The sequence below is a fragment of the Microtus pennsylvanicus genome, chromosome 3 (assembly GCF_037038515.1).
Source record: "Microtus pennsylvanicus isolate mMicPen1 chromosome 3, mMicPen1.hap1, whole genome shotgun sequence".
Classification (NCBI taxonomy): domain Eukaryota; kingdom Metazoa; phylum Chordata; class Mammalia; order Rodentia; family Cricetidae; genus Microtus; species Microtus pennsylvanicus.
In genome coordinates this window covers 85,245,905-85,272,850 of record NC_134581.1, presented here as the reverse complement: position 1 = coordinate 85,272,850, position 26,946 = coordinate 85,245,905, and the positions used below count along the sequence as shown (strand labels likewise).

General features: G+C 44.3%; 3 protein-coding genes across 7 annotated transcripts in view; 1 reads left to right on the top strand and 2 right to left on the bottom strand.

Annotated features, from left to right (window-relative positions):
* Nucleotides 1–90: 90 nt before the first annotated feature.
* On the bottom strand, nucleotides 91–6,984 carry Foxred1 (FAD dependent oxidoreductase domain containing 1). Its single transcript, XM_075966395.1, has 11 exons — nucleotides 6,829–6,984; nucleotides 6,013–6,233; nucleotides 5,163–5,276; nucleotides 4,784–4,902; nucleotides 3,675–3,769; nucleotides 3,282–3,383; nucleotides 1,967–2,043; nucleotides 1,580–1,740; nucleotides 1,289–1,418; nucleotides 1,003–1,107; nucleotides 91–771 (listed from the first exon to the last, which is right to left on the bottom strand). The coding sequence occupies exons 1-11, from the start codon at nucleotides 6,911–6,913 to the stop codon at nucleotides 517–519; spliced, it is 1,464 nt and encodes a 487-aa protein (XP_075822510.1). The 5' UTR covers nucleotides 6,914–6,984; the 3' UTR covers nucleotides 91–516.
* A 188-nt stretch (nucleotides 6,985–7,172) lies between these two features.
* Nucleotides 7,173–12,883, top strand: Srpra (SRP receptor subunit alpha). Its single transcript, XM_075966394.1, has 14 exons — nucleotides 7,173–7,422; nucleotides 8,001–8,084; nucleotides 8,366–8,529; nucleotides 8,736–8,896; nucleotides 9,152–9,308; nucleotides 9,431–9,584; nucleotides 9,778–9,866; nucleotides 9,972–10,090; nucleotides 10,218–10,304; nucleotides 10,386–10,558; nucleotides 10,674–10,887; nucleotides 11,322–11,485; nucleotides 11,567–11,665; nucleotides 11,793–12,883. The coding sequence occupies exons 1-14, from the start codon at nucleotides 7,306–7,308 to the stop codon at nucleotides 11,919–11,921; spliced, it is 1,911 nt and encodes a 636-aa protein (XP_075822509.1). The 5' UTR covers nucleotides 7,173–7,305; the 3' UTR covers nucleotides 11,922–12,883.
* Nucleotides 12,884–13,086: 203 nt separating this feature from the next.
* The window catches only part of Fam118b (family with sequence similarity 118 member B), a 43,402-nt gene continuing 29,542 nt past the window's right edge, over nucleotides 13,087–26,946 (bottom strand). For 2 of the 5 annotated variants that reach the window (XM_075966399.1, XM_075966400.1), the window contains 5 exons: nucleotides 20,287–20,514; nucleotides 18,529–18,657; nucleotides 15,938–16,223; nucleotides 13,810–13,866; nucleotides 13,087–13,598 (listed from right to left, as the gene is read on the bottom strand). In XM_075966399.1, coding sequence (XP_075822514.1) covers nucleotides 13,585–13,598; nucleotides 13,810–13,866; nucleotides 15,938–16,223; nucleotides 18,529–18,657; nucleotides 20,287–20,514 — 714 coding nt within the window. In that variant the 3' untranslated portion in view covers nucleotides 13,087–13,584. Of the gene's footprint in view, nucleotides 13,599–13,809; nucleotides 13,870–15,937; nucleotides 16,224–18,528; nucleotides 18,658–20,286; nucleotides 20,515–26,946 lie in introns of all 5 variants that reach the window. The other 3 variants (XM_075966397.1, XM_075966398.1, XM_075966396.1) reach the window with 2 other exon arrangements.

Sequence of the window (26,946 nt, the reverse complement as noted above, 5' to 3'; positions counted from 1 at the left end):
CCTGAGAGGATGAGGCTGCCTTTTTAATGGCATGATACTTCAAAAGTTTCTGCTGTACAAGAGAAGCAGAAAGAACACAAGACCAGAGGAAAGGGGTTAATCACATATATTGATTAAATAACAGACGAGTCCATACATTTGGGACAGGTGATCCTAGAATGCTGTGTACCTGGGCTCTGGTCAGGGGGTCAGAGACCCATTTCCTCTACCAGGAAGGAGGCCAGTCCTGGGCCCCATACCCAGGATACCAGCCCAATTTTTTTTGGATGATGGCATTAGCCTGGGCTACAATCAGTCTGGAGCCCCACTTCACCACTTTCCATTGGCCTGGGCCTCTGTGCCTATGCTCATACCATGTCCAGAGACACACACAGGGAAGAGTGGTCCAGCTAGGAGGATGGTGAGGAAAGGGATGCAGCCATGACATGGTCCTGGGGAGACTCAGGCAGTAACCACAGCCAATGTGAGGCAAGGACAACACCTGGGCTGGCGAGGCCCAGAGAAGAGTTTCCATGCTCAGAGGATATTGTACTCCTGTAACTTCTCTCCTAAGTAAAAGCGGGTGAAGAGGAAGGAGCTCATGTCGATGGTATTGAACTGGCCATCTAGTACCATTTCTGCCACTGCTCGGCCGATGCCAGGTGCATGCTGAAGTCCATGACCACTGAAGCCCGTAGCAAAGTACATGTTGACAACTAGTGGGTGCGGGCCCACCACGCCATTCTGGTCAAAAGTGTTATAGTCGTAATAGCCAGCCCAGGATCTCTGCACCTGCAGGTGCAAAAGATGCTGAAGGTTTTGGCAAAGCTGCAGACATGCTCAACCCACACCCTTGCTTAGGGATTAGCTGCTAAAGGGTTCATGGATGGGACAGATCCACAGATTCCTTAGCAACTGTTAGGTGGAGGGAACACGACAGGTCAAAGGGACTAAGACGCTCCAGGATCATCAATCTTATTTGATTCCCAGGCCCAACAGGAACATTTATTCCCTGTTAGTTACCTTCAGAGTCTTAAAAGATGGCACCCTCTGGGCCAAATGGGGCCACACTTTGTTCTGGAAGAAATCATGGTCCACTTCCAGATTGGTTGGGTCTGGTTCTTCCTCCTAAGTGAGCGGTAGAGGCAAGGCTTATATACTGCTTATAATATGAGGGCAAACCCAGATCTGATTCCTATAATCAATCCCTTCAGTGGATTCCAGTGCTAACCTCAGTAACAACATAGAGTGCTCAAAGGCTTCCCTCTTTAATGGCATCTCGTCTCTGTCCCCTTGCAACTTAATTTACCTCAGTGGGGCTGTAGCCACCTAGGTAGTTGCTGCCCAATCCTTCTCGCCGAAAATAGACTCCACTGATGTCTGCAACCAATGGTGTCTCCAGACCTGGTCCCTGGGGGCAGTGCCATAAGTGCACATACCTGTCATGATCAGGGGGGTTAAGACATTGCAGGAATAGCACCAACCCTCTGTCCAGACTACACACACACACACATACACACGCACACACACACACAAAACAAAAGTTTAGGAACTTTTGTATCATTTCTTTCTCATCCTTAGCTGCCCTGAAGATAGTTACCTTTTCCTTGGCTCCACAGGTAGTTTGGTGCCCTGAAGGGTGCCAGGCAGTCCCTTCCCAATACCAGCCAGCTCTGCAATCTGCCCAGACCAGGGTCCTGCAGCATTGATCACTGCAGTACACTCCACTGGCTGATACTCCAGACTCTTGTCCATTTTTACCTATAGACAACAGAGGGTAAGAGGAAGGAGGCTGGGGTGTGTGAGAGATGTAGTACAAGGGCACAACAGACGATATGACGCTCAGAGTGGACCCTGAGAGGTTTATTTCCTCCTAAGCCTAACTTCGTCAGTACTGGGAAGCAGACAGAAGGCCTATATCCGGGCAGATTACTACCCTTCTTGCCCCATTACTGGAGTAAGGAAAAGACTGGAACTTGGGACTTACATGGACTTCGTTGATCCTTCTCAAGACTACCTGTTCCCCACTTGGGGTCTGCATATGGCCAGATGAAGTGATGAATCCTGCAGGAAAGAAATTAAAAAATAAGTCCTCCAGGAAAGGTTATTTCAGCAGTAGGGCATGTGCTTAGCATGCATGAGACCCTGGGCTCTATCCCCAGTGCTGCCATCAACACAGGCACGCACGCATGCACACACAGAGGTGGTTGGAGAATGGCCCCCATAGGCTCATATATTCAATGCTTAGTTCCCAGTTGATGAACTATTTGGGAAGAATTAGGAGGTGTGTTCTTGTTAGAGAAGGTGTGTCACTAGGGAGAGGCATTGAGTTCAAAAGCCCACACTAGGACCAGGGTCAGTCTGTCTCTCTGCCTGCTGCCTGTGGATTAGGATAGAACTCTCAGCTACTTTTCTAGCACCATACCTGCCTGCTCGTTAGCATGCTCCCCACCATTGCTGATAATGGACTAACCCTCTGAAGCTATAAACAAGCCCTTAATTAAATTATTTTAAAAGACTTGCTTTGGTCGGCCGGGCGATGGTGGCGCACGCCTTTAATCCCAGCACTCGGGAGGCAGAGGTAGGCGGATCTCTGTGAGTTCGAGACCAGCCTGGTTTACAGAGCTAGTTCCAGGACAGGCTCCAAAGCCACAGAGAAACCCTGTCTCGAAAAAAAAAAAAAAAAAAAAAAAAAAAAAAAAAAAAAACAACAACAACAACAAAAAAAGAATTGCTTTGGTCATGGTGTTTTTTTCAAAGCAACAGAACAGTAACACACACACACACAGTCCTTGAGGGAAAGGGGGATCACACTGGTTTCTTTTGAGAAAGCATCTCATGTATGACAGATTGGCCTCAGACTTGCTATGTAGTTCAGGATGACCCTGAACTTCTGATTCTTCTGGGATTACAGGCATGTATGACAGACTGTGCTCAGTTTCTGTGATGATGGGAATATAACCTAGGGGGATGGATCGTAGGACTTCATGCATCCTAGGTAAGCTCCCCACTAACAGCTACATTCCTAGCTCCATGACCAACACTGGTTTCTCAAGGAAAGGAGATGGGAAGGATAAGTGCTTTCTCATAGGTACCCAAGTGAACAGATATCAAGAGACCAGAATGAACTTGGCCACACAGGAGCAGGGCAGCGCAGGGAGGAGAAAGCTGAGCTGTTTAGCAGTACCCCTCTCACAGAAAACAGCCAACCCTGGGTGTGCTGTGAGCAAAAAGGCAGAGCCTGGTCTAGGCCTTGTCCTGGCTGCAAGACATAAGTTAAGGGAATGAGACTTCGGACTCACGTGTCACCTCTCCCTGGTAGAGTAAGACTCCCATTGATTGGACCTTTCGACGAAGACCCTGGAGCAAAGACCAAGCATCAAACCAACCTTCATCCTCCATCCCTGACATGAGGAAAAACAAATTCATGAAGCACTGGGACCCTCCTCTTCCTACTGATTACCCCACACACTTTTTTAGGGCTTTAGAAGCAGAAAAGGTCATCTTGACCAGCTGTACTGGAGTCTAGTCATGCTGAAGGCCAGAGATGTAGCATGATTTTGGGAGGCCCTGTTGCTCAGAAGGAATTGGTCCTCCTTCAGTGTGGAGAAGTCACACTGAGACTTCCAACCCAAGGAGATCTTCAGTGCCCATGTTCAGGGAAAGCAAGCACATGTTCTGCAGATGAACCTCACCATAAGAGGCCAGAGCCACTCCTTCTGTGTTTATCCAGGGAAACTTGTTCTGTAGCTGCTCGGGAGATATCAGGCAGACTTTGGCTCCTTCCTGCCTAAAAGAAATGTGTGCATCTCAGTTAATGTCTTAGGAACAGTATTCAGAGGGAAAGAACATAGACCCCCCATTTCTCCTGACTGCTGAATATGAAGGTTCATCTTTCCTTCCCTACACTCTTCCTCCCTTCAGAACTCTCAACTCCTTCTTGCCCAGCCTACTCCATCTTCTCTCACAACACGGTGAGGAACCACGTTCCGTCTACTCCTGTAAAACCCTCTTTTCTCTACTGCCTAGCACAACCCGGACCCTCAAGTGAGCATCTCCTCTGCAACACTTACGGGCTGGGGAATGAAAGTGCTCAGAGATACTGCTCTGAGCCAGTGTCTAGCTTAAAGTGAGCCACAGTGCCAGCTCTACTAGGTCTTCTTGCCTCAGTTTCCCCACATGTAAAATGAGATGTTCTGATTAAATGAGTTAGCATCTGCAAACATTTATCTCTTGTCACCAGTGAGATTTATATCATATCAGAAGAGAGCCTGTGAGTAACATATTACAAAGATGTCTGACCCTTAACTGATGTGAAGCTCACATGCTAAAGCGAAGCCACTGCTTACTTTTATATATGGGCCATACTCAATTAGTTGTATTTTTTGTCTGTGGCTGCTTTTGTGCTGTAATGGCAGAGCAGACAGGTTGTAACAGAGACAGAATGACAAGCAAAACCTAAAATATTTACTGTCTGACCTTTATAAAAAGAACTTTGCTGACCCCTAAATTAGGATTCTTACTAGAAGCCCAGTTCCCAAGCCACTCCCTAGAAATTCTGGGTTGTTGGGCTTGGGGTGTATCTTACATGGGTGTTATGATTTGGTAAATGCAGGAGCCACATTCTGTCCATGACTGCTCATGGGCCGTGAAGGTCTGAACAAGCTTATCTTTCCTGGTAATATGAGCCAGTGGAGAGGAGGTCCCTGTGACATCACCTTTAGCTTCCCCATTTCTATCTTGGCACAGGAGCTCATCAAGTATGGAAGCCAAGCAGCAGCTCAGGGCAGTGCTATGCACCCACCTTTGCATTTTCACGTTGTTTTCCAAGGTGGCAGCATCCTTTTCTGAAGCTAGCAAGAGACAGCCTGAGGGGTTGAACCGGAGGTCTACAAGAGGGGCATCCACTACAGCCAGGTGTTCCTGTGTGCAGAGAAAAGCTGCTCTCCAAAGAGGCTGACGTAAAGGGGAGTCCCCTGGCCTTCTCACTATAGCTCCCAGGGTCAATGCCCCAGATCAGGGCAAACCCTTCTCTAGGCATCAACCCTGGAAGATGGTCAAGGATCACAATGTCTTGCTGCCTCTAAGACTACATATTCTTGGTTCCCCTTGCCAGCTAGGCTTCTGCTCTTTATGCTAAGGAAGGGCTCCCCACCCAACCTCTCGAATCTCACTGTACATACATTTATGTTCCGTAGAAAGTCGATTGAAAAGAGGGAGAGTTGGACATTCTCAGGCACAGAAAACTGCTGCCAAATCCCACCCACAGAAGGCCCTGTGGAGGAAGCCCGTGAATACTGTGAACAACAGAAACAAAAAACAAAACTGAGGTAGATTGTCATGACATTGTATGTAATGGAATCCTGCAATGAAAAGTTCTCAGTTACATATCTACACTTAAAGGGGAAATCCTTTCTCAAGAAGCAAGGATGTATAAACCTGTATGCAAGTCAACCCACAGATCACAGATGAATATAGCATTTTCAATTGATGGCAGATGAACTGAGCAGAAGTCAATTGTCTTCATAGGGATGGACATAATAGAACAAAATAGTAATGGCCTGGAAGCCCAAGGGTAGGAAGTTAACCTGCAACACATTTACAAAAGAGTTTACAAAAGGCTATAAATGAAGACAGACAGGAGATCTGCCGCCATCTGCCAATCTCAAACAAGAACAACTAAGACCTCAGAAATAATGGTCCCTAACAGAAGGCACAGGAAGCTGCACTAATTAGTAGCCCAAATACAGGCTATTGTGGACAGACCTTCAAACACTGAAGTACAATCAGTGTAGAATCTGCTTTTATAGGGAAACATCTGGGCAACTGTGCTGGAGCACACTTGTAATCCCAGCACTTGTGAGCCTGAGACAGGATGTTGACTTGTAGACTGGCCAGGCCAGTCTGTATTGAGACCTTGTCTCCAAAGAGGTTAACCAACTGTAACACCACCTCCTCCCCTCCCCACACAAAACAATCTTGTTGCACAGGCTGTGTCCTCACTAGGATGAGCAACCTACTCCCTCATCTCACCGTGTGGTCTTGTTCCACCACCAGCACCCGAATGGCACCTCGTCTACTTTCCAGCTTCTTCAGCCAAAAGGCCACGGACAGACCAAGGATCCCACCTCCGACGATGACCACATCCGACTGTTTCGGGGGCAGGTGGCTCGTGTCGTACGGCTCTTCCCATTGCTTTCCAGGCAGAATGCACTCAATCTTCTTCTTAAACTCAGACACCTTTGCATCCCAGTCTGCAGGGCATAATTCCAGTTAGAGGGACTTATGTTTCCTTCCTACGTGGTGTGGGCTTGAAGGGTAGGCACAGGAAAAGGTGGGCTGAAGAGACTAGTCGGTTGGCATGACTCCAATGTCATCCTCGCTCCCAAGATCAAGACTCGACTTTTTAAAATACGCTTTCTACTTCCCCGGACAAGCTAGGTGACCCACATATTTAGCTCCTGCAGATCTCTCTCCCTCCTGAACCTCATTCTCAGATATTCAACTGCAGTCATCTCCAACCCAAGTATCCCATGCCCAGGGAACACGAGTTCCTAGTATATTCCATACTGCACAGGCTTGTAAAGCTGGTCACCCTTATCCTTAATATCCATTACTACCAGCAAGCTTCCATTTATATGGAATTGTCTCTGGGAAGGGCCTCCTTGAGGTCCACATACCTGCCTAAAATCTTTAATCTCTAGCAGGCAAGTCTACCCCTTTCCCCAGCTAACTCGGTGTTCCGCCAGCGTGAGACAGGGTGTCAAACCTTGAAGGTCACATATGTGGAGGTTATGGGTACCCCAGAACCACTCTGTATAGTATAGTCTCTGCTGCCCTCAGCTTTACCCAGAGTAAAGCCTCCTCTGCGTGTGCGTAGGCCACGGTTTGAGAGGCCCGAGCCCAAGCCAATTCGCAGCACTTTGCGAAGCATGGTCTCTCAGAGCCCGGCTTCTTCCAGCTTGAAGTGCCGCTCAGCCCCACTCCCGTGCCACTAGTCATCGCTCCGCGCCACAGGGCATTGACGTAAATGCGCCGATTAGCCAGCACTGCCTTTCGGGCCCCACCCCTCCACCCTATAGGCACTCAGCGCCCCGGGAGCCACGCCCACACCCGCTATTGGTCGGTCTTGCTTTACGTCAGTCGCCCGCGCCCTGGGCGGGGAGAGGGCGGGATCCCGGTGGCTCGTAGCGGAAGTGCGGTTGAGCCGGTTTCCGGGGACTGCTGGTGTGACGTGTCCCGCGCTTGGCGCAGCAGGAAGCGGCGGCGGACGCGGCCCGAGTTCCCGGCGCCGGCTTCGGCCCCAAGTCTTCTCCCGCTCCAGTCATGCTCGACTTCTTCACCATCTTCTCGAAGGGCGGGCTTGTGCTCTGGTGTTTCCAGGGCGTGAGCGATTCGTGCACCGGGCCCGTGAACGCGTTGATTCGTTCCGTCCTGCTGCAGGTACCACCCCCGCGGGGCAGAACTCCGGGCTAGCCCTCAGATCCAGTCTGTAGTCCCCCTTCCAGGCATCACCCCGTGCCTTTCGCCCTGCCCTCCGCATACTGACCGCTTACCGGCCACCTAGACTCGACCGCCTTGCCTGCCTGCCATCACAGTATCCCGAAACTTTGCGACGCCCCCCGCACTTCCCGTGTCTGGGGCTGTAGCCGTATTCCGGCTTATTAGGAGGCTCTATTCCTCCCTTCGCTTATCCGGGACAGCTTGGTTTCCCGTTGCTTTGAGGCTGGGTGAGACTGTGGATGAGAGAACACCTTTTAGGAACATTTAAGTGGTTCCCAGCTGCTAGGTCTGATTGTTTATATATGATTGTTTGTTTTCCGACTCCCACGTGTCATGCCTTCAATCCCAACATTACCCCTCGGCTCCAACTTGGTGTCTCTCTCTGTGGCGGGTGCTAGAGAGAAATGTCCCAGGACTCCTTTGCTGAGGCCAGGAATAATATCTGGTTGTTGCCCAAACGTAGTTCAAAGTCTGGTTTTGCTGTCGATTGCCTGAACGCTGAAACACTGTTTTTCCAGGAACGGGGAGGTAACAACTCTTTCACTCATGAGGCCCTCACACTCAAGTATAAACTGGACAACCAGTTTGAGCTGGTGTTTGTGGTAAGTGAAGGGTGTGCTAAAAAGATAAGTTATGTTCTCTACAGGATCCGCATTGATCAATCCAATTAACTCCATTATGTGTGTGGTGTGTGATGAAATAATAGATAAAACATTTGAAATTTGGAGGGGAGAAAGCAAGCAACTTCTGGGCAAGGTGGGAAGATTGGCTACCTCTCAGGATGGGAAACTTATATCTCTGGAGGCCTGGGTTGAGTTGGCCTCGTTCCATTCTGGGCTGCCATGTAAGGAGATCTTTTGGCTTTGTTTCCTTCCATAAACAGGTTGGCTTTCAAAAGATCCTCACACTGACCTATGTAGACAAATTGATAGATGATGTGCACCGGCTGTTTCGGGATAAATACCGCACAGAGATCCAACAGCAAAGTGCTTTAAGTTTATTGAATGGCACTTTTGATTTCCAGAATGACTTCCTGCGGCTCCTTCGGTGAGACTTCCCCATTTTAAAACCAGTGATGGTTTGATAAGTGCCTTGCTTGCAGGTGGCTCAACAATATTAACTTCCAGGTTCAAAGCAGCCACATTTTGCAGCTCATTTCTGACTGTCTTTGACGTGTGGGACCTTTTTCTGGAGGCAGATTTTTTTTTTCTCCTATGTGAGTTCAAAGACCAACCATTCTATTTTCTCTTTAGTGAAGCAGAGGAGAGCAGTAAAATCCGTGCTCCTACTACCATGAAGAAGTTTGAAGATTCTGAAAAAGCTAAGAAACCCGTGAGGTCCATGATTGAAACACGGGGGGAGAAGACCAAGGAAAAAGCAAAAAACAACAAAAAAAAGGGGGCCAAAAAGGAAGGTGTGTTTGATCTTCCTGAACATGCTAGGTCATCAAAAGTGTTAAGATGGTGCTGTAAAAGGTGTGTGGTGGCCTCTTGTCATTGCTGGCCTCCCTCAGTGTAAGTGCTCACCACCCTGTTCTTCCATCCCCCTGTGGTCCAAGTTTGCTCTTAAGGATCTGGAAGAAGTGTAGTTATTATCTGGGTGGTTAGGGCTTGTGTTGTTGGGTTTGTTTTTGTTTTGTTTTTCCTTCAGTGAGGTTTCTCTTTAACAGGTTCTGATGGCCCTTTGGCTACTAGCAAAATAGCCCCTGCAGAAAAGTCAGGTGTATCAGTGGGACCTGAGAACGGAGAACTTTCCAAAGAGGAGCTGATACGCAGGAAGAGAGAGGAGTTCATTCAGAAGCATGGGAAGGGTCTGGACAAATCCAGGTGAGCACAAGGCTAATCAGTCTCTCTGGTGACTTACCCAGCTGTGTTAGATGTTAGGGAACTCCTGTTTTTTGTTCTTTCTACTTTCTTACCATAACCCTTTCTCATATGATCCTTTGCAGCAAGTCTACAAAGTCAGATATTCCAAAGGAGAAGGGCAAAAAGGCACCCCGGGTTTGGGAACTAGGTGGCTGTGCTAACAAGGAAGTCTTGGATTACAGTACTCCTACCACCAATGGAACCCCAGAGGCTGCTTTGTCTGAAGATATCAACTTGGTAAGAGGCATAAAGATCAGAGTAAAGGTCACCATTAGCCAGAAAGCCTTGGAGGGTATACCTGGATTTGAGAGAGGAGTGAACTGTATTTGGAGTTTCTTCAAGGTCTCAGACAATGTTGACAGGGTATGGGATCTTTCCTTAGCTGTTAGTGTTCCTGATCCCATCTTCTTCCTTTACCCATGTCCTCCAGATTCGAGGAACTGGGCCTGGGGGACAGCTTCAAGATCTGGATTGCAGCAGCTCAGATGATGAAGGGGCCACTCAAAACACCAAACCTAGGTAGAAGACTTTCAGGTGGGAGGTGGTGTGGATGGCTGCAGAATTGATGAGCCATACCTTCTACCTGCTGGCCTTATGTGTATTTGTGGTCTTCTATGCTTGTAGTGCTACCAAGGGAACTCTGGGTGGCATGTTTGGGATGCTGAAGGGCCTTGTGGGTTCCAAGAGCTTAAGTCGTGAAGACATGGAGTCTGTGTTAGACAAGATGCGCGATCATCTCATTGGTGAGTTTGGAGGACTGGGCTGACTTAAGTGGCATAGAGTCGATAATGGGTAGAACCGTTTTCTAAACTGTACTCTGAGAACAGATCACTGTTAACACAGAACTCATAGCTGTCCCACTCTTCTCAGCTAAGAATGTTGCTGCAGATATTGCTGTCCAGCTCTGTGAATCTGTTGCCAACAAGTTGGAAGGGAAAGTGATGGGGACATTTAGCAGTAAGTATCTGATCAGAAAGATGTTAGGTATCAAGTATGATACTTGGTTTTCTGACTGAATCCCTACATCTCCCCTTTAAGCTGTGACTTCCACAGTCAAGCAAGCTCTACAGGAGTCTCTGGTACAGATTCTGCAGCCACAGCGTCGCGTAGACATGCTCCGGGATATCATGGATGCCCAACGTCGCCAGCGCCCATATGTTGTCACCTTCTGCGGTGTTAATGGAGTGGGGAAGTCTACCAATCTTGCCAAGGTCGGTTCAGATCTCCAGCCTGCTGCTTTTACTTTTTCACCCTGTGCTTTTAGAGTCCTGTTTCTTCTACATGACAGCTTTTTTTGTTTTTTTTTTTTTTTTTTTTTTTTTGCAGATTTCCTTTTGGCTTCTAGAGAATGGCTTCAGTGTCCTCATTGCTGCCTGTGATACATTTCGGGCTGGGGCTGTTGAGCAGCTTCGTACTCACACCCGACGTCTCACTGCCCTCCATCCCCCTGAGAAGCATGGCGGTCGTACGATGGTGCAGTTGTTTGAAAAAGGCTATGGGAAGGACGCTGCTGGCATTGCCATGGAAGCCATTGCTTTTGGTAGTGTGGGAACCAAGAGGGCTTACGGTGTCATTTTTGTATTCCCTAGGAATTTGCAGACTTAGGCTTACCAGAGAAGGCAGAATAAGTTACTGGTATGGGTGATGTTTTTGGGTGGTAATATATGTAGTTGAAGGGGGAAAAAAAGCTAGTGTATCTTAACCACAGCCTTTATCCTATTTATATCCTTTCCCTGAACGGTTTTGGTGGTGACCAAGAATAGGACAGGTTTTTTCTTACATTACCTTGTAACCAAATCCAGAGTCTGAGTAAGTAAACAGGATAGGCTTTTCAAATGGCCAGACTGGGACATCCCAGGAAGCTAGCAGTAAGCATGAGCGACAGTGGGTGACTTCACAGAGTCAGAAATCTTATTAAGTTCGCAGTATGAGTGACAGTGGTGTGCTTGGAGTTAACTATTTTTCTCTCTCTAGCGCGCAACCAAGGATTTGATGTGGTGCTGGTGGACACAGCTGGCCGCATGCAAGACAATGCCCCCCTGATGACTGCCCTGGCCAAACTCATTACTGTCAATACACCTGACTTGGTGCTGTTTGTGGGGGAGGCCTTAGTAGGCAATGAAGCCGTGGATCAGCTGGTGAGGGATTGGGCCTAGTTCCCCTCACAACTTAAACCTGGCAAATGAGATGGTTTCTTATGTTACTTTTTCCCTTTTCAGATCAAGTTCAACAGAGCCTTGGCTGACCATTCTATGGCTCAAACACCTCGGCTCATTGATGGTATTGTTCTTACCAAATTTGACACCATTGATGACAAGGTAAAGGTGGATAATACTGGAGAATGAATGTGACTGGAAGGTGGAATGAGCTTCTTTACAAAAGGAAGCTGAGGTGTTTGTGTAAATAGAACTTGAGTTGATTGGCCATCCTCTTTTCCTTCTTCAGGTGGGAGCTGCTATTTCTATGACATACATTACAAGCAAACCCATCGTCTTTGTGGGCACTGGCCAGACCTACTGTGACCTACGCAGTCTCAACGCCAAGGCTGTGGTGGCTGCCCTCATGAAGGCTTAACGTGGCTTTGCCTAATACCAAATTGCCGCTTGCCCGAAGTCCCCATTCCTGTATCAAGAATGTGCTTTAGAGTATGTGAGCAACTTGTCTTCAGTGTAGTACAAAGGCAGAGTGAGGGGACTTGCAGCTCCTAACTCTACTCCATGTTCAGCCCTACCTCCTGCAAGGAGGGCCTAATCATGTTACAATCACTGCCCGATGACCCCCCCCCCCCCCCCCATGACCACAAACCTCCCTCTTCCTTCTCAGGCATCTCCTTCACTCTGCCTAGATTCAGTATCATAGCTTTGACCAATGGTTGGAAAACCCAACACCTGGAGTATTGCTAACCAGTGTGATCACAGAGCCATCTGAGATAAGGAACAGTTTGAAGTCCCAGCTCTATTGGGTTACTTCCAGAGCCAGCTCTGGGTCTTAATGGCACCTCTCTCTAGAATATACAGCTTTCGGGTCCCTGGTGCCAGGGTGACAGCCACCTCACTGTGGCAGTGATGGTGGTCTATTTTTAATTGCTGCTAATTCTACTAAATCTGATGATGAACTCTATACCTGATTGTTGCCCCAAAGCATCAGTTAGGCCTTGTTACAAATGAGTGAAAGGTGAGTGCTCACTTCTCTCAGAAACAAAGGGAGCTGAGTTGCCTTCCAACTTGTCCCTGCTCCCAAAATCCAGATGTAAGCTTTGCATGTTTACCTTCCTGGGAGAAAACCAGTTGTCCGAAGGGTTATCGTTGTCCTATACCCCACTCCACCCAACCCTTGGCCTCCTGAGCAGGTCCTGGCTTTTCCCCATCCTCTTCTACAGTGCCTGGTAGACAAGTGCTACGTTGAAGAACACAAACCTCTTGTTAAGACTTGTCCTGTAGTTTGGTATTACAGATGTGCTACTAGTGCAATAAGGTGAAGGCTGTCTGCCCAGAGAAATACATAATTTATATAAGAAAATAAATTTCATAAAGAAATTGCCTCTTAGATCTATATTTACATATAGGATTTTAAACTAAAATGCTAACTCATTCTTGGGTTTCTTTTTGGCAAGAAGGGCATGAAAGGAGCTCTGAGGAACTGGACAACTTGTCCTAAGACCATCCTGTCTAAGATGAAAATAGAATGCAAGTTTCATGTTTAACAATCAACTCTTAAATGTAGAATCAGGGCCCTGGCATGTAAATGAACAAGCTTTTAATACAGCTCAGTTATGTAAAATACTGTACACTGTAAAAGATCTAGAAAACTAGAGCTTCAAGTCATGTTTTAAAAAAGCCATAGCTCATTTGAAAAAACCAAATAGAGTACAAAACTGCAACAGAAGCCCACGGACTCCACGACTTCTTGCTCCCCAAGTCCTGCAGAGCTGCCAACCATAGCCAGGAGCCATCATATTGGTCTGCTGTGTAGATAAGGATGCCCTGCCGTGGGGTGGGTAGGGGCTGCATTGAGTCCTGATGTCACTGGGTATTAAACTGAACCAGGCAGCAGAGTATCAAGAAACAGCCAGCATGAAGGGAAGGTGCAACACTGCTACCCCTATTCTACCCCAAGCTTCAACTTAGGGTGTTGGTACTTCCTGGGAGCTGTTCTGAGTTCTTGTATGTTTGCTTTTGTCACACACATCCACAGGAAGGGCCCATAGCATGGTCTAATGGTGATGTCTCCAGCTTGCTCATGTACTACAGCCTATGGGGAAACAAAAGGAAAAGAATGAAGTCCACAAAAGAAGTTTATGCATCTAAAACTGCTGGTGCTTGCTTAAGTCACTCAGTCCTAAGTTTTCAGAAAGCAGATTCAGAGAATTTCAGATAGGTAAGGAAAGGCAAATTTTGATTTTCCACAATCTAAAAGTTTTAGGAAGTTTCTCTGCTGACTGATAGAATAGGAAGTAGTATACCTCTTACTTCACCGTGTGCTGCAGATGAACCATTTAGCTGGCCTTCTCTTGCCATCCCTGCTAAAAACAAAACGTTGGTATAGGCATTAGGTGAAGAAGTGGAATTTTTCTTTCCCATTTTTCTTTGTGTGTGTGTGCACATGCAAGTCAGGCTACTTTTGGGTGTTGGTTCTCTTCACTGTGTGGACTGCAGAAATACAACTCAGGTCGTCAAACTTAGCAGCAAATGCCTTTACCCACAGCCTTCTTAGCTGTTCCTGGGAAAGCTAAAACTATTAATGGCAAAAATGAAAACTAAGGGGAGCTAAGGGCACAGGGTATAACTAAAGATGACATGATACAAGATGAGGTAAGAGTAACTTTCAGACTCAATACTAAACAGAAGCAGTGGATTCCTTACTGCACTAAGATTGGTTTTTGTCTGAATGGATCTCACTGTGTTACCACATTAGGCTATAGCTGCAGATCCTCTTGCTCTGGCCTCCCTAGTAGTTAGAATAAGTGTGTACTACTTCATAAGACTTTACAAGACTGCTTGTAAACTTTTTTGTTTTGTTTTTTTTCTGAGACAGGGTTTCTCTGTAGCTTTGGAGCCTGTCCTGGAATTAGCTCTTGTAGACCAGGCTGGCCTCGAACTCACAAAGATCCACTTATCACTGCCTCCCAAGTGCTGGGATTAAAAGCATGCGCCACCACCACCCGGCTAACATTTTTTTTTCCAATTTTAATTTTTAGACTACTTTTTTTTTTTAATGTGCATGAGTATTTTGACTGCATATATGTTTCTGCACCATGTGCATAGCTGGTGCCTGAGGAGGCCAGAAAAGGGTGTCAGAACCACCGGAACTGGAGTTACAGTTGGTTGTAAACCATCAAATGGGTGTTAGGAGTTAAACTCAGGTCGTCTGCAGCAGTCAGAGCTCTTACCCAACTGAGCTGTGTCTCTAGTTCCCAAAACATTTTACGTAGACAAAACTTGGCTGCTTACTTTATTCCCAGCAAGCACGCCCACAATTTGAATTAAATTTGAATCCAAATTTAAATAAAAGTATGTTCGTTTGAATTAAAAATTCTGTACCTCAGTCTCACTAGCTTTATTTATACAAAGGAGGGCATTGTGATGCATGTTTTAGGAGGGTGAGGGTGAACGCTGCCTGAGCTACACAGCTATTTTCAGACAAATATTTTCATAGAGTGAAACTCTTGTGTTTTTATTTTTTAAAGTGTACAAGATTAAGCTTTGTTTACAACTGTGAAAGAATACATTGGTGAAATCAGTTATTTAGTTAAACTGGTTATTTAGCTAACTTAAGTAGCTGAAATAACATTGTACTAATAAGATAGGTGCTGCTATAGTAATGCTGTACACTTTTCTGTTCCCCTTGATGACATCTTAGCAGCATGTATCGACTGAGACAGAAAGCATAATAGATGGAAGACAAGCTTGACTCCATATTTATCTCCATTTTGAAATCTGAATTTTAATTGAACCTCACTTGAACTAAGCATCTTCAAAATTTTATGTGTGTGCAGGTATGTGTGTGTGTGCACACACGTGTGCACGCACGGAGACCAAAAGAATGAGTCAGATCTCCTAGAATTGGAGTTACAGGAAGTTGTGAGCCTCCTGACATGGTTGCTGGACCTAAACTTGGGTCTTCTAGAACAACAGCAAGTGCTCTTAACAAGTCATCTCTCCAGTACCTCAAAGATTTTTTTAATTCTGTGTATGTATGATACATGAGCAGGGCATGCATGTGCCACAGCACAGGTGTGGAGGTCAAAGGACCACTTTCAGGAGTAGGTTCCTTTCCATAGTAGGCTAAGAGACTGAGTTCAGGTAGTCAGGCTTGAGTGGCAAGTGCATTTTCCTACTGAGGAAAGCTGGCTGGCCTGAAGCTAAGAATACTTATGTGTTTTTCTTACTCTCTATGTGTATGATGACTTGCAAGGGTATATATTATGATTATTTCCCATTATCAAAGTGGTACTTTGGCGTGACCTGAAGGCTGACACTTTTTCCTCTTCCCAAACTGGTCAACACAACACATCCTCATCTTGTCTTTAGCGATTTTATTCCTCACCAACACAAAAAGCCAAAGGGTTGCTGCTTTTTGACCTTCCTTACCTGATCTGCCTCTTGTGGAGATCTCACATGTCAGTCTCTTGAAATATTCCGGAAGATCAGCATAGTCATTTCCATAGGAGATGACCTTAATCCCCTTGTCCAGCATGTTTTCTCGAAGCTTCTTGAACTCATCTACATCTCCTCTCCGAACCAGCATGAAATGTTCTAGGTCAGATTTATGCTTGACAGCCTCTAGGAACAGGGCCTGGAAAGTAGTGTCGTCCACCGTCCAGCCACAACCCAAGAAAAGAAATGACTTGTTTTCATAGAGTTTCTGAATCTCTCTCTTCAAGGAAAAGAAAACAACAGATTACTGACACAGAAGACAGACAAAAGATTTGGCTGAAGCAAAAAAGGTCAATAGTCTATAACTGCTACATTTAGCAGACTGAAGTGGTCCACTGACCAAAATTTTATTTATTTATTTATTATGTATACAATATTCTGTCTATACATATGCCTGAAGGCCAGAAGAGGCCACCAGACCTCACTACAGATGGTTGTGAGCCACCATGTGGTTGCTGGGAATTGAACTCAGGACCTTTGGAAGAGCAGGCAATGCTCTTAACCACTGAGACATCTCTCCAGCCCCCCACTGACCAAAATTTAAGAGGGAAAGAGATCACAAGGTTTGATTTCCTAGTTATTATTACAATAATGCTGCTTGATCTAAAACTACTTCTTATCTGACATTCATCTGAAGGTTCTTTTGTTTCTTTAAAAAATATACATTATTTTGTGTATATGATGTAAGTACATGAGTGCATGCCACAGGATGCACGTGGATATCAGAGAACAACTATGAATTCATTTTTCTCTGTCCTATCTTTACATGGGTTCCGGGGACTGAAGTTAAACTGCAAGGCTTGCACAACTGAGTCATCTCACTGATTTTTCTGTTTTGTCTTTAAACAGTTCACCACATTGGCACTAGTTTACTGATTTTGCACGTTTAATTTTTTAGATTTATGTACTTGGTTGATTAGACAACCAACGGGTCTTTGATGTATCTTACCCCTTTCCACTTTCTGGAGAAAAAAAATTGACAACTTTAAATTTTTATTTGTTTTTTGAACGTGTATGTGTACATGCATGTTACATGTAATCTGTGGAGGCAAGAAGTTGACGTTGGGAGTTCTTTTCCATTGCTCTCCATTTTATGTACTGAGGCAGGTCTCTTATTTGAACTCTTAACTTGCAGATTCAGCTGAACCAGATGGTCTGCTCCCCTGTCTCTACCTTCCAAGTGTTGGGATTATATACACATGCCACTGTCTTTGACATTTATGTCAGTGCTAGGGCTAGAACTAAGTTCTCATATTGTGGAGCAAGTGCCTTACCCACTGGGCCATCTTGCCAGCCCTCAAATGTTTTTTGCTTTAAAAACTGAACCACTCGCCAGGCAGTGGTGGTGCATGCCTTTAATCCCAGCACTTGGGAGGCAGAGGCAGGCGGATCTCCGTGAGTTCGAGGCCAGCCTGGTCTGTAAGAGCTAGTTCCAGGACAGGAACCAAAAACTACAGAGAAACCCTGTCTTGAAAAAATTAAAAACAAAACAAAACAAAAAAAAACCTGAACCACTAGTCATCAGAAAACATAATTCTATCATTAGATATGGTCAAAGAAACCTTACTAAAAAAGCATCACCGTGAATGTATACATAATTTGTGTCTGTGCATATAGTACACACACACACACACACACACTCAGTATCAATGATGGATATAGTTATAGTAAATATTGGGGAAGGATATGGCCCTTATACTTCAGAAAACATCATGTTTCCTGGTTTTTCTCTGGCCCCGTCCTGTAAAGATTCCATGTGACACTGTTCTGAAAATTTGTAGCACTGAGCTGGACCCAAGAAGCATTTCCAGTTTAAATATGTATATGTGAACAAGTTCAAAACTTGAACCCCAAAGATCAACAAACCCAAAGAAGAAAACCTCCATTTTGTCATCCAATCAATTTGCTTTTCAATTTTCTAAGTAAAGAATTAAGTGTGAATAAGTGGATAGTCTTTTTATAATCTATGTCCCAACTATAACTGCTTTTTAAATATTTAATTATTTATTAGGTATACATTATTCTGTTTGTTTGTATGCCTGCAGGCCAGAAGAGGGCACCAGACCTCATTCCAGATGGTTGTGAGCCACCATGTGGTTGCTGGGAATTGAACTCAGGACCTTTGGAAGAGCAGGCAATGCTCTTAACCACTGAGCCATCTCTCCAGCCCCTATAACTGCTTTTTAAAAAGTTGCCTAAATTATTTTGGACATGGACTTATTAAGAAATCAAATAATGAAGAAGGAAAGTAATATATTCTTGGTATGTGAAGGTGCCAACGAGAGAGTGCCGTCTGCTGGCTGATCACCAAGCATAGGCAAATAAATACCTGTCCTTTGATCTGACACCTGAAGTAAATTGTCTGCGTTTCTCAGGATGGCATGCAAACTCAGGGATAAAACACAAGGGAGTAAGGTCTAACTTTCTTCTTGTTTTGATTGAAGTAAATGCTCCCATGTTAATATTTAGAATATGCTTAGAAATGTCTGCAGGAGTGAAAGCCCAGCTAGATCAGCACCACTTACCATAACTTCAGTGTTCCTGAGCACGTTCTGATATCCAGCTGGGTGGAGGACAATGCCACTAGGATTGGTATAAACCCCATGGATGTGTAGCACACTTAGCTTCCGCTTCTCCTGAGCCCACTCCAGAACCTGCACAATACATACATAGCTTGACAGGATGGCAAGGCGAGCACCTGCTTCAAAGTCACAATGTGTAAGAGGCTGCCTAAGGATTAGACTTCTGACATAACTGTCCAGCTTCACGCTATCATAGGGACAAAAACTTGATGGGCCCAAGTTCCTATGTTAGGACTGTTAGGAATGATGGCAACAAATCTAGTGACTTCTCTTTGAAAGTAGCTGTCAGTAGTTAGAATCTGTCAGCATTTGCAACTCAATACGGATAGTTTCCTCTGGTGATGGTTCAAGCACTGGTACCATCTTCCCATCTCTCCCTCATGGATATCTCTGTGAAGCCCTGGCTGTCCTCAAACTCACAGAGATCCACCTGCTTCTGCCTCCTGAGTGCTGGGATTATAGGTGTGCACCGCTATACCCAGCTTATTTTCATTCTTCTTCGCTCATTATTTAACACAGGCTGGCCTTCAACTTAAAATCCTCTCACCTCAGCATTATGAGTACTAGGATTACAGGAATGCATCCCCACACCTTGTTCAATTCCCAATCTGGGTCCCAGGTCCCAATCAAAGTAGTATTCCAGCTACTACCCTAGCAGAGGCAGGTCTGTGGCACTGAGGGAATCATTTATTCAGACTATTTATCTGGGCACTAACTAAGCTGGACAAAAAGGCAGGTTCCAAGGAAACAAAACAATGAAAATGACAAAATCACAGAGCAGGGCAAATGACCATAAAGGAATCATCGCTTCATCAACACCTTTCAAATTTGTGTGTGTGCGCGCGCATGGTGCATGTTGGGGGTGGGGGGTGGTATCATGGCACACATGCAGAGGTCAGAGGAAAACTTGCTGAAGTCGGTTCTCTCCTTCTAGCATGTGGGTCCTGGCAACTGAACTGAGGTCATTGGGCTTGGTGGTAAGTGCCACTGAGCTATCTCACAGCTCACTCCCATTTGTCTTCTTAAAATTTTGAAATGGGATTTCTCTCTTTGCCTCACTTGCTGGAAACTCCCAAAGTTTGGTTAGATAGCCGACCTGTTGAACCACTGTTCCAGTATCTTCAAATGACTAACCTCATCCTTATGACTGGGCAAAACTGCAATACTCATAACTTTAAAATCTTTGTATTTTATTGTATGTATACTGATTTTACCTAAAAAACCAAACAACCAAAAAGTACAAGCAAGGAAAGCAGCTTTCTTTCTCACTGTTACAGCTTTAACTGGAGATGTCTATCACAGGTTCATGGTTTAAGTGCCGGCCCCCAATTCATGATGCTATTTGGGGGGGGGGGTCTTGCCAGTAAATAGAGCACTAAGGGAGAGCTTTTATGAAGGTTATAACCTGGTCGATTATGGTCCACTCTCTTGCTCTGTTCTGCTATGATGTGAATGGTCTCTACCACATGCTCCAACCGCCACAAAAGGGAGCCTTTCCACTGTGCTCTTCTTACTGTGATGCCTAAAGTTCCCTGCACTAGTGAGCTCCAAGAAGCCTTTCCTCCTTTAGCTGGTTTCTGTGGGATATTTTAGTCCTAGCAATGTGAAAGTATTACTGATACTCTTCTGCTACAGAAGGTACATTTTCTGGGGAAGATAAAACCCATTACCCTAAGAGAAGACTACTGGTTAACATTTTACCTTTTTCTCGTCAGTAAGGTCAAGGGATTCAAGCTGTTTTCCCTGGTCAGCTGCATAGAGTTCTAGGAGATTATCAAAATTTGTAGTTAATACTAGGGCTCCATTTTCCATCAGATGGAGAACAGACTGAAGGAGCTGTTTTCCCGAATCTTCCATCTTTGACTCCAGGTCATCAAATACTTCATATAAACAGTCTTTGAAAAATGTGGACCGCACATTACTGGTACGCTGCATGTGTGGGAGATTTGAAAAACAAAACAAAACAAAAATTCATAAGTGCTTTGTTAACTTGTTTCAGTTGCAGAAATTATAAATTTTGAATACTTTATAACTTAAAACGTCATCAGCTCACATTGCAATAATGCAAATAGGATGGTACATGCCAAACACAATGTCTAGCAAACAGTAAGTGATCAATACTACCACATCAGACAGAAATGAGCACAAGCCTTTTAGACAGACATTTTGAATCTGGAGAAATGGTCTGGCTGCGGATTTCTGGCTGGCCTAGAATTCAGTTCACTTTGACTAAGCTCGCCTCACATTTTCAATGATCTTCCTGTCTCTGCCTCCCTAGTGCTGGGATTACATGGGTTATCATGCCCACCCAGCTTCTAAGTTATCATTTTCTAGAAGGCAGAAAATGGACAAGGCTAAGAGATCAGGACTAAAGGATGAGGGTAGAAAGCAAAGTACCAACTACCCTTCAATCAGGCTTCTGATCAGAAGGCAGCACTCAGACCTAAGGTGGCTTAGTATTTTCTGCCCCCTTTATTCTTTTAGAGAGTCTGCTTTTTGGCAACTTGACACAGGCTAAAGTTATTTGGGAATAGGGACCTCAACTGAATAAAAAGCTTCATCAGACTGCCCACAAGTCTGTAGGGCAGTTTCTTGATTAATGATTGATATGGGAGGGCCCAGCCCACACTGTGTGTATGGAGTGGGGTGACACCCTGAGGCGGGTGAGTGGTATAAGAAAGCAAGCTACAGCACAGCGGTGCACACCTTTAATCCCAGCACTCACGGAGCTCTGTGAATTCAAGGCCAGCCTGGTTTTCTAGGTAAGAGAATTCCAGGACAGATAGACTATATTGAGAGACTGTCTCAAAAACAAACAAACAAACAAACAAACAAAAACAAAAACCATCCTGCCAGAAAAAGAAAAAAAACCAAAACAAGCAAACAGAAACAGCAAACACGCAGCAGGCTGATAAGGCAATGAGGAGTAAACCAGTAAGTGACACTCCGGCACGACTCTGCTTTAGTTCCTGCCCTGTTGGAGTTTTTGCCCTGACTTAACCTGGACAAGAGACCTCAAGCTGTAAACTGAAATAAACCCTTTTCTTCCCAAGTTACTTTTGGTCATGGTGTTTTCATTATAGAGAACACGGGGAAGAATACGCAGCTCATGCTAGCTTTGAACTTGTTCCATAGTAGACTGACACTGGTCTCAGACTCATGATCCTCTAGCCTCAGTCTCCAAAGTGCTAGGTTACAGGTATGTATTGCCACATTCAATTTTGCATCTCTTTTTCAATTACAGATACTTGGTTGCTTATGGAGTTAGGAAAACCACTTAATACTTCCTTGTATTGTCTTGCTCTGACCTAATTCAGCAATCTGTTTATAGATTTGCTGTGAAGAATATCTATTAAACGACAAAATTATGAAGAGATTTAAAATAAATTTCACAATTAAAATCTTGGCATTTTGCAATTGTTTTAACAGGGCTGGGGATAAAACCTACAGCTTTGGACATGCGTGACTGGACTATATCCATAGCTATCAATGATTAAAAATACTAAACCCAGGGACTGAAGAGATGCCTCCAAGGTTAAGCTTGTGTTCTACTGTTGCAGAGGATCTAAGTTTGGTTCCTGGTACCCAGACCAGGTGGCTCAAACTGCTACCTGTAGCTCTAGCTCCAAAGGATTCAGCACCTTCTGGACTCCCCAGGCATTTTCACTCACTCATACACACACCCACATATACATAATTAAAAATAAAATTAACCAGGTTAGAGAGATAGCTAGTTGGCTAAGAGCACTTGTTGCTTTTCCAGAGGACCTGAGTTCAGTTCCCAGCAGCCACATTGGGTAGCTTACAACCACCTGTAACTCTACCTCTAGAGGATCTGATTACCTCTTCTGGTCTTTGCTGACAATAGGAACACATGTGGCGCATATACATACAAACAGGCAAAACACACACAAAAGTAAGTAAAACTAAAAAAAAAATTAAAAAAAGAAAAGAGGGGCTGGAGAGATGGCTCAGCAGTTAAGAGCATTGGCTGTTCTTCCATAGGACCAGGTTAAATTCCCAGCACCCACATGGGCAGCTCACAACTGTCTGTAACTCTAGTTCCAGGGGATCTGATACTCTCATACAGACATGCATGTAGGCCAAACACCAATGCACATAAAAATAAATAAAACTAAAAAAGGTTTTATTTATTAAAGAAAACCAGGTGCAGTGCCACGCACTTTTAATTCCACTATTTGAGTCAGAGGTAGGCAAATCTCTCTGAGTTTTAAGTCAGAATGGTCTAATGGTGAGTTCTAAGACAGCCAGGGCTTTATACAGCAACCCTTTCTATAACAAAAGAAAAAAAGAAGAAAAGAAAGAACAGTAATAATTACTAACCACTAATGAATTTGAAATAAACCATTTAAACATTTGGTTTACCTACCTCTCCGGCTTCATGTGGAATATATGCATAAATAGATTTTGTGCTGCATAACAACTGCACATTTATAGTTGGTCCTGTACAACTATATCATCTAAGTAGTAATCTTGATTTGAACAAGTACACTCTACCAGATTTTCTTTTTTGTTGCTGTTATTTTGTTTTGCTTTTGTTTTTCGAGACAGTGTTTCTCTGTAGCTTTGAAGCCTATCCTAGAACTTGCTCTGTAGCCCAGGCTGGCCTCAAACTCACAGAGTCTGTCTGTGCTGGGATTGAAGGTGTGTGCCACCACTGCCCAGGCACTCTACAAGTTTGTACAGCAGCAAAACAGCGTAAGAATGTGTTTCTCAGCATGTACCCACTGTTAAACAATGAATGAGCATATTTCTGAGGATGGAGGAAATACAATGCCACTCTAAGGTGAGAAGTTGATTTTACAACCAAGAACACAGTAACTCCTGGGACAAAAGAAATCTGAAATGGGAAAGTAATTAGGTGAAGTGTTTTAACAAACACGGATCCCTAGTCTATTCTTGATGTTATTCCATTAGATGAGCTCAGAGGAAGAACTGCTACACTGCTCAAGCTGCCCTTGAACTTCTATACTCAAATGACCTTCCTTCCTCAGCACCCAGAGAAGCTAAAGCTACTGGTTCAAGAGATGAGTTGCCGCACCTAGCTACCAGGGCATAGGTTTCAAGCTCCTTGGAATAGAGAGTTCCTTCTAGGTTCCCTCAAAGCAGCCCTCTACACCTTCCAGGTTTCCTTGTTTCACAGGAGTGAACCACTTAAGCAGATACAGCACATTCAGTGTTCCTTTCCTACTGTGACACAGTATTTTATAAAATAACCTTTTTTCAGAATACTTACTAAGTAAGTGTTATTTTCTCAGTGAAAACAGAGCACAGTTAAAATTGTCCCTCAGTCTGCTGGAAACAAGCCATTTCTCTATGCTCTGTTCATCATGGTTCTATGCAGCTCTATAGGACAGCACAGAGTTCTTTCTGCCACCTGCTGTCAGCAGCTGCAAGATTCTTTTCTAGTGTGTAAACAGATCTAGAACTCATTTAGCTAAGAATGCAGGTCATGGTCTTAAAAGTTTACCTAGCTTCGTACACAATCACATAATTACACCACACTAATGGCGCAAGGCAGTCAACAGGAGACTCTAATACTACTTAATTAGATGAGTAACCCAATCAAAAACAGAGAAAGGAGGCTGAAGAGATGGCTCAGTTATTAAGAGCACTTGCTGTTCTTATAGAGGATGCAGGTTAGATTTCCAGCATCCAAATGGCTCACAATCATGTGTAATTCCAGTTCCAAGGGATTTGAGAGCCTCTTATGGTTTCCACAGGTCCTAGTCACACACAAAGTATGCATACATACAATCAGGCAAAAACTCATATAAAATTAAAAATAAAAATCTATCACCTATTAAAACAGTGATGAGTATTAACTCTAGTTACTAAGTTCACGACACACAGCAGTCAACAACTATAAATGTTAGCACTAGATTTACTATTAAAGAAGCATGATGCCCCCTTAGTTTATCAAACTCACAAGTCTATTCACCCAACCCAACATGCTGCAGCTATTTTATTTCTTGGATGGAATCCTGCAAATATAACTGCAACTGGATAAAATGACATACACAAGGCTATCACTGCTTTGTTATCTCCAATAGCAACAGACTACGCACCCATACATGGAAGACTGGTTTGGTCCAGGACCATATCTTATCATTGAATGTATCCCAAAAGTCCAAAGTATTAAAGGCATGAGAACATGGGTTGTTCCGTTAAGAAATTATGGAACCAAGTGAAAAATCTTTGAGTCATTGGGGGCATATTCTAGGAAGGTGAGTCTGGGGCCCCAGCCCTTCCCTTTAACTTTTTAATTTTTTAAGTATTTTTGTTATACTACATGCTCCTGTCATGATGTACTGCCTCACCACAAGTGCAAAGTAGTTGGAAAAACTGACCATAAAGTGAACCTCCTCCTTTCTTTTCTTTTTATAAGGCAATTAGGTATTTTGCTATAGTGACAACACTGACTTACACTCTATACAGGAGAGCAATACACTGCTAGGTAAACAAACTAGAGGATAGTTATGCACTATTTTTTTTATTTTGGAGATGGCAGCAGTGAGGGAAGGATAGATATATTGCTGCTTACATTTGCAAAGCTGGAAGGCTATATAGAAATACATACGAATGCTGACTTAGGGCAGAGAGGAAATGAGACAAATACACCAACAAGAACAAGATATCTCAGTAGATATAAAGAACTACATCCTTTTGATTTTTGCAACGTGTATACCAATACTTATTCAAAAAAGCAGAATTAATCCAGGTGGTGGTAGCACATGCCTTTAATCCTAGCACTCCGGAGGCAGAGGCAGAGGCAGAGGCAGGCAGATCTCTGAGTTTGAGACTAGCTTGGTCTACAGAGTGAGCTGTTTCAGGACAGTCAGGGCTACACAGAGAAACACCATCTCCACACACACACACAAAGCAAAATTAAGTTTCAGATGAATAAATATAGTGACTTCTTACTAAAAAGATTTTGTTGTGTTTTCTAACTTTGTAACTCCGATGTGTACTTAGCTCCTTGATACTTACAATCACACATGCTCTATTCCTACACCGGTCTGCTTACCATGAGCACAAGTAGAAGGGCCTCGGTAGACCATGAGTTAGACATGGGTGAAGAACATGAGGGGTTTTTTTCTATGAAAAGACTAAAACTTGGAAATCCCTTGAGTCACTTGTTTTAGCTAAATATCTTTTAGTCCCAGTTCTGTGAATTATTAAATCTTCTATAACAATATAGAAGACTGCTGCTTCGAGATGTGGCTTCACTATCTAACCCAGGCTAGCATTGAGATGTGATCTCTAGCTTCTCAGTGCTTGAATTACAGGTGGTAGCCACCACTCTGTGCTTGGAAAGATGCTTTTGTCATTGTGTTGATTTCCTTAGATTTGAAATCTGTTTTTGTCCGAGAACTAAATTTCCCACCAGTGGCCTCTCTAAGCTGAGACAAAGGAATGAAAACATAAACAGGGAGTTCAAAAGTCAAAAGGAAATGCCAGACTCCCACACAACCTCTAAGAATTTTCCTCCTTCACTTAAAACAGTGCAGTGAATCCCAAGCTACTTCATGTGTTTTACCCTGTAACTCATCCTTCCAGTCCCACACAGAGTAAAGGGAAAGGCAAGCACTCCTGGTCACCTCTCTCCAAGTCACTGACATTTCTACCGCATTTACTTTGAGCACTCATTTAACTGAAGTAAAACTGATGTTTGATGAAAAAAGGTGGCTAGGCTGCTCCACCCTTCCAACACTCAAGCCTTGCTAGTGCCATTTATTCTTCATAAAACCCCATGAAGTAAGTAATACCACAAGTTGTTGGAACTCACCGATAAGCTCATTCTGGGAGTGGGGTCTTCCCTATTTCAGACACTTGTTTCAAACTGCCCTCCAAGATCTGAGCTAGGCAGGCTCACTTCCGTTATTTTGTGATGGTGAAGAGAACAGTAAAAGAGCCCAAGAATAAAACACCGTGCCCTTGAAATGAGCTGTCGTAGCCTCTTCTAACAGAAGTTACTACTGTTTATCCCTTGCTATAAGAGCATCTGCAGGGGAAAAGAGAAGCTCAAGTCCAGAAGTTCAGCCATGGAAAGAAAGCTCAGCTGTTAAGGATTTGTTGGATTTAATGTTTCCTTTGATCAATAAGTCTATTTCCTCTACAGCACCTGAGATTCTTCTATCTTCAACACCTGAGATTCTTCTATCTCTTGTATTCTGTTGGTTATACTTATCTCTGTAGTTCCTGTTCGTATACCCACGTTTTCCATACCCAGAACTCCCTAAGTTTGTGTTGTCTTTATTGCCTCTATCTCAGTCTTCAAGTCTTGAACTGTGTTTTACCTGTTTGATTGTTTTTTTTTTCTTGGTTTTCTTGAGGTTC

Excerpts from the sequence above, each read along its gene's own strand:
- Srpra (XM_075966394.1), top strand. The coding sequence starts at position 7,306 with ATGCTCGACTTCTTCACCATCTTCTCGAAGGGCGGGCTTGTGCTCTGG. Across the intron at positions 10,305-10,385 it reads AGTGATGGGGACATTTAGCA|CTGTGACTTCCACAGTCAAG; the intron begins GTAAGTATCTGA and ends CTCCCCTTTAAG. Across the intron at positions 11,486-11,566 it reads ATGAAGCCGTGGATCAGCTG|ATCAAGTTCAACAGAGCCTT; the intron begins GTGAGGGATTGG and ends TTCCCTTTTCAG.
- Foxred1 (XM_075966395.1), bottom strand. The coding sequence starts at position 6,913 with ATGCTTCGCAAAGTGCTGCGAATTGGCTTGGGCTCGGGCCTCTCAAAC. Across the intron at positions 1,741-1,966 it reads GAAGGATCAACGAAGTCCAT|GTAAAAATGGACAAGAGTCT; the intron begins GTAAGTCCCAAG and ends TGTTGTCTATAG. Across the intron at positions 1,108-1,288 it reads GTGGCTACAGCCCCACTGAG|GAGGAAGAACCAGACCCAAC; the intron begins GTAAATTAAGTT and ends CCGCTCACTTAG.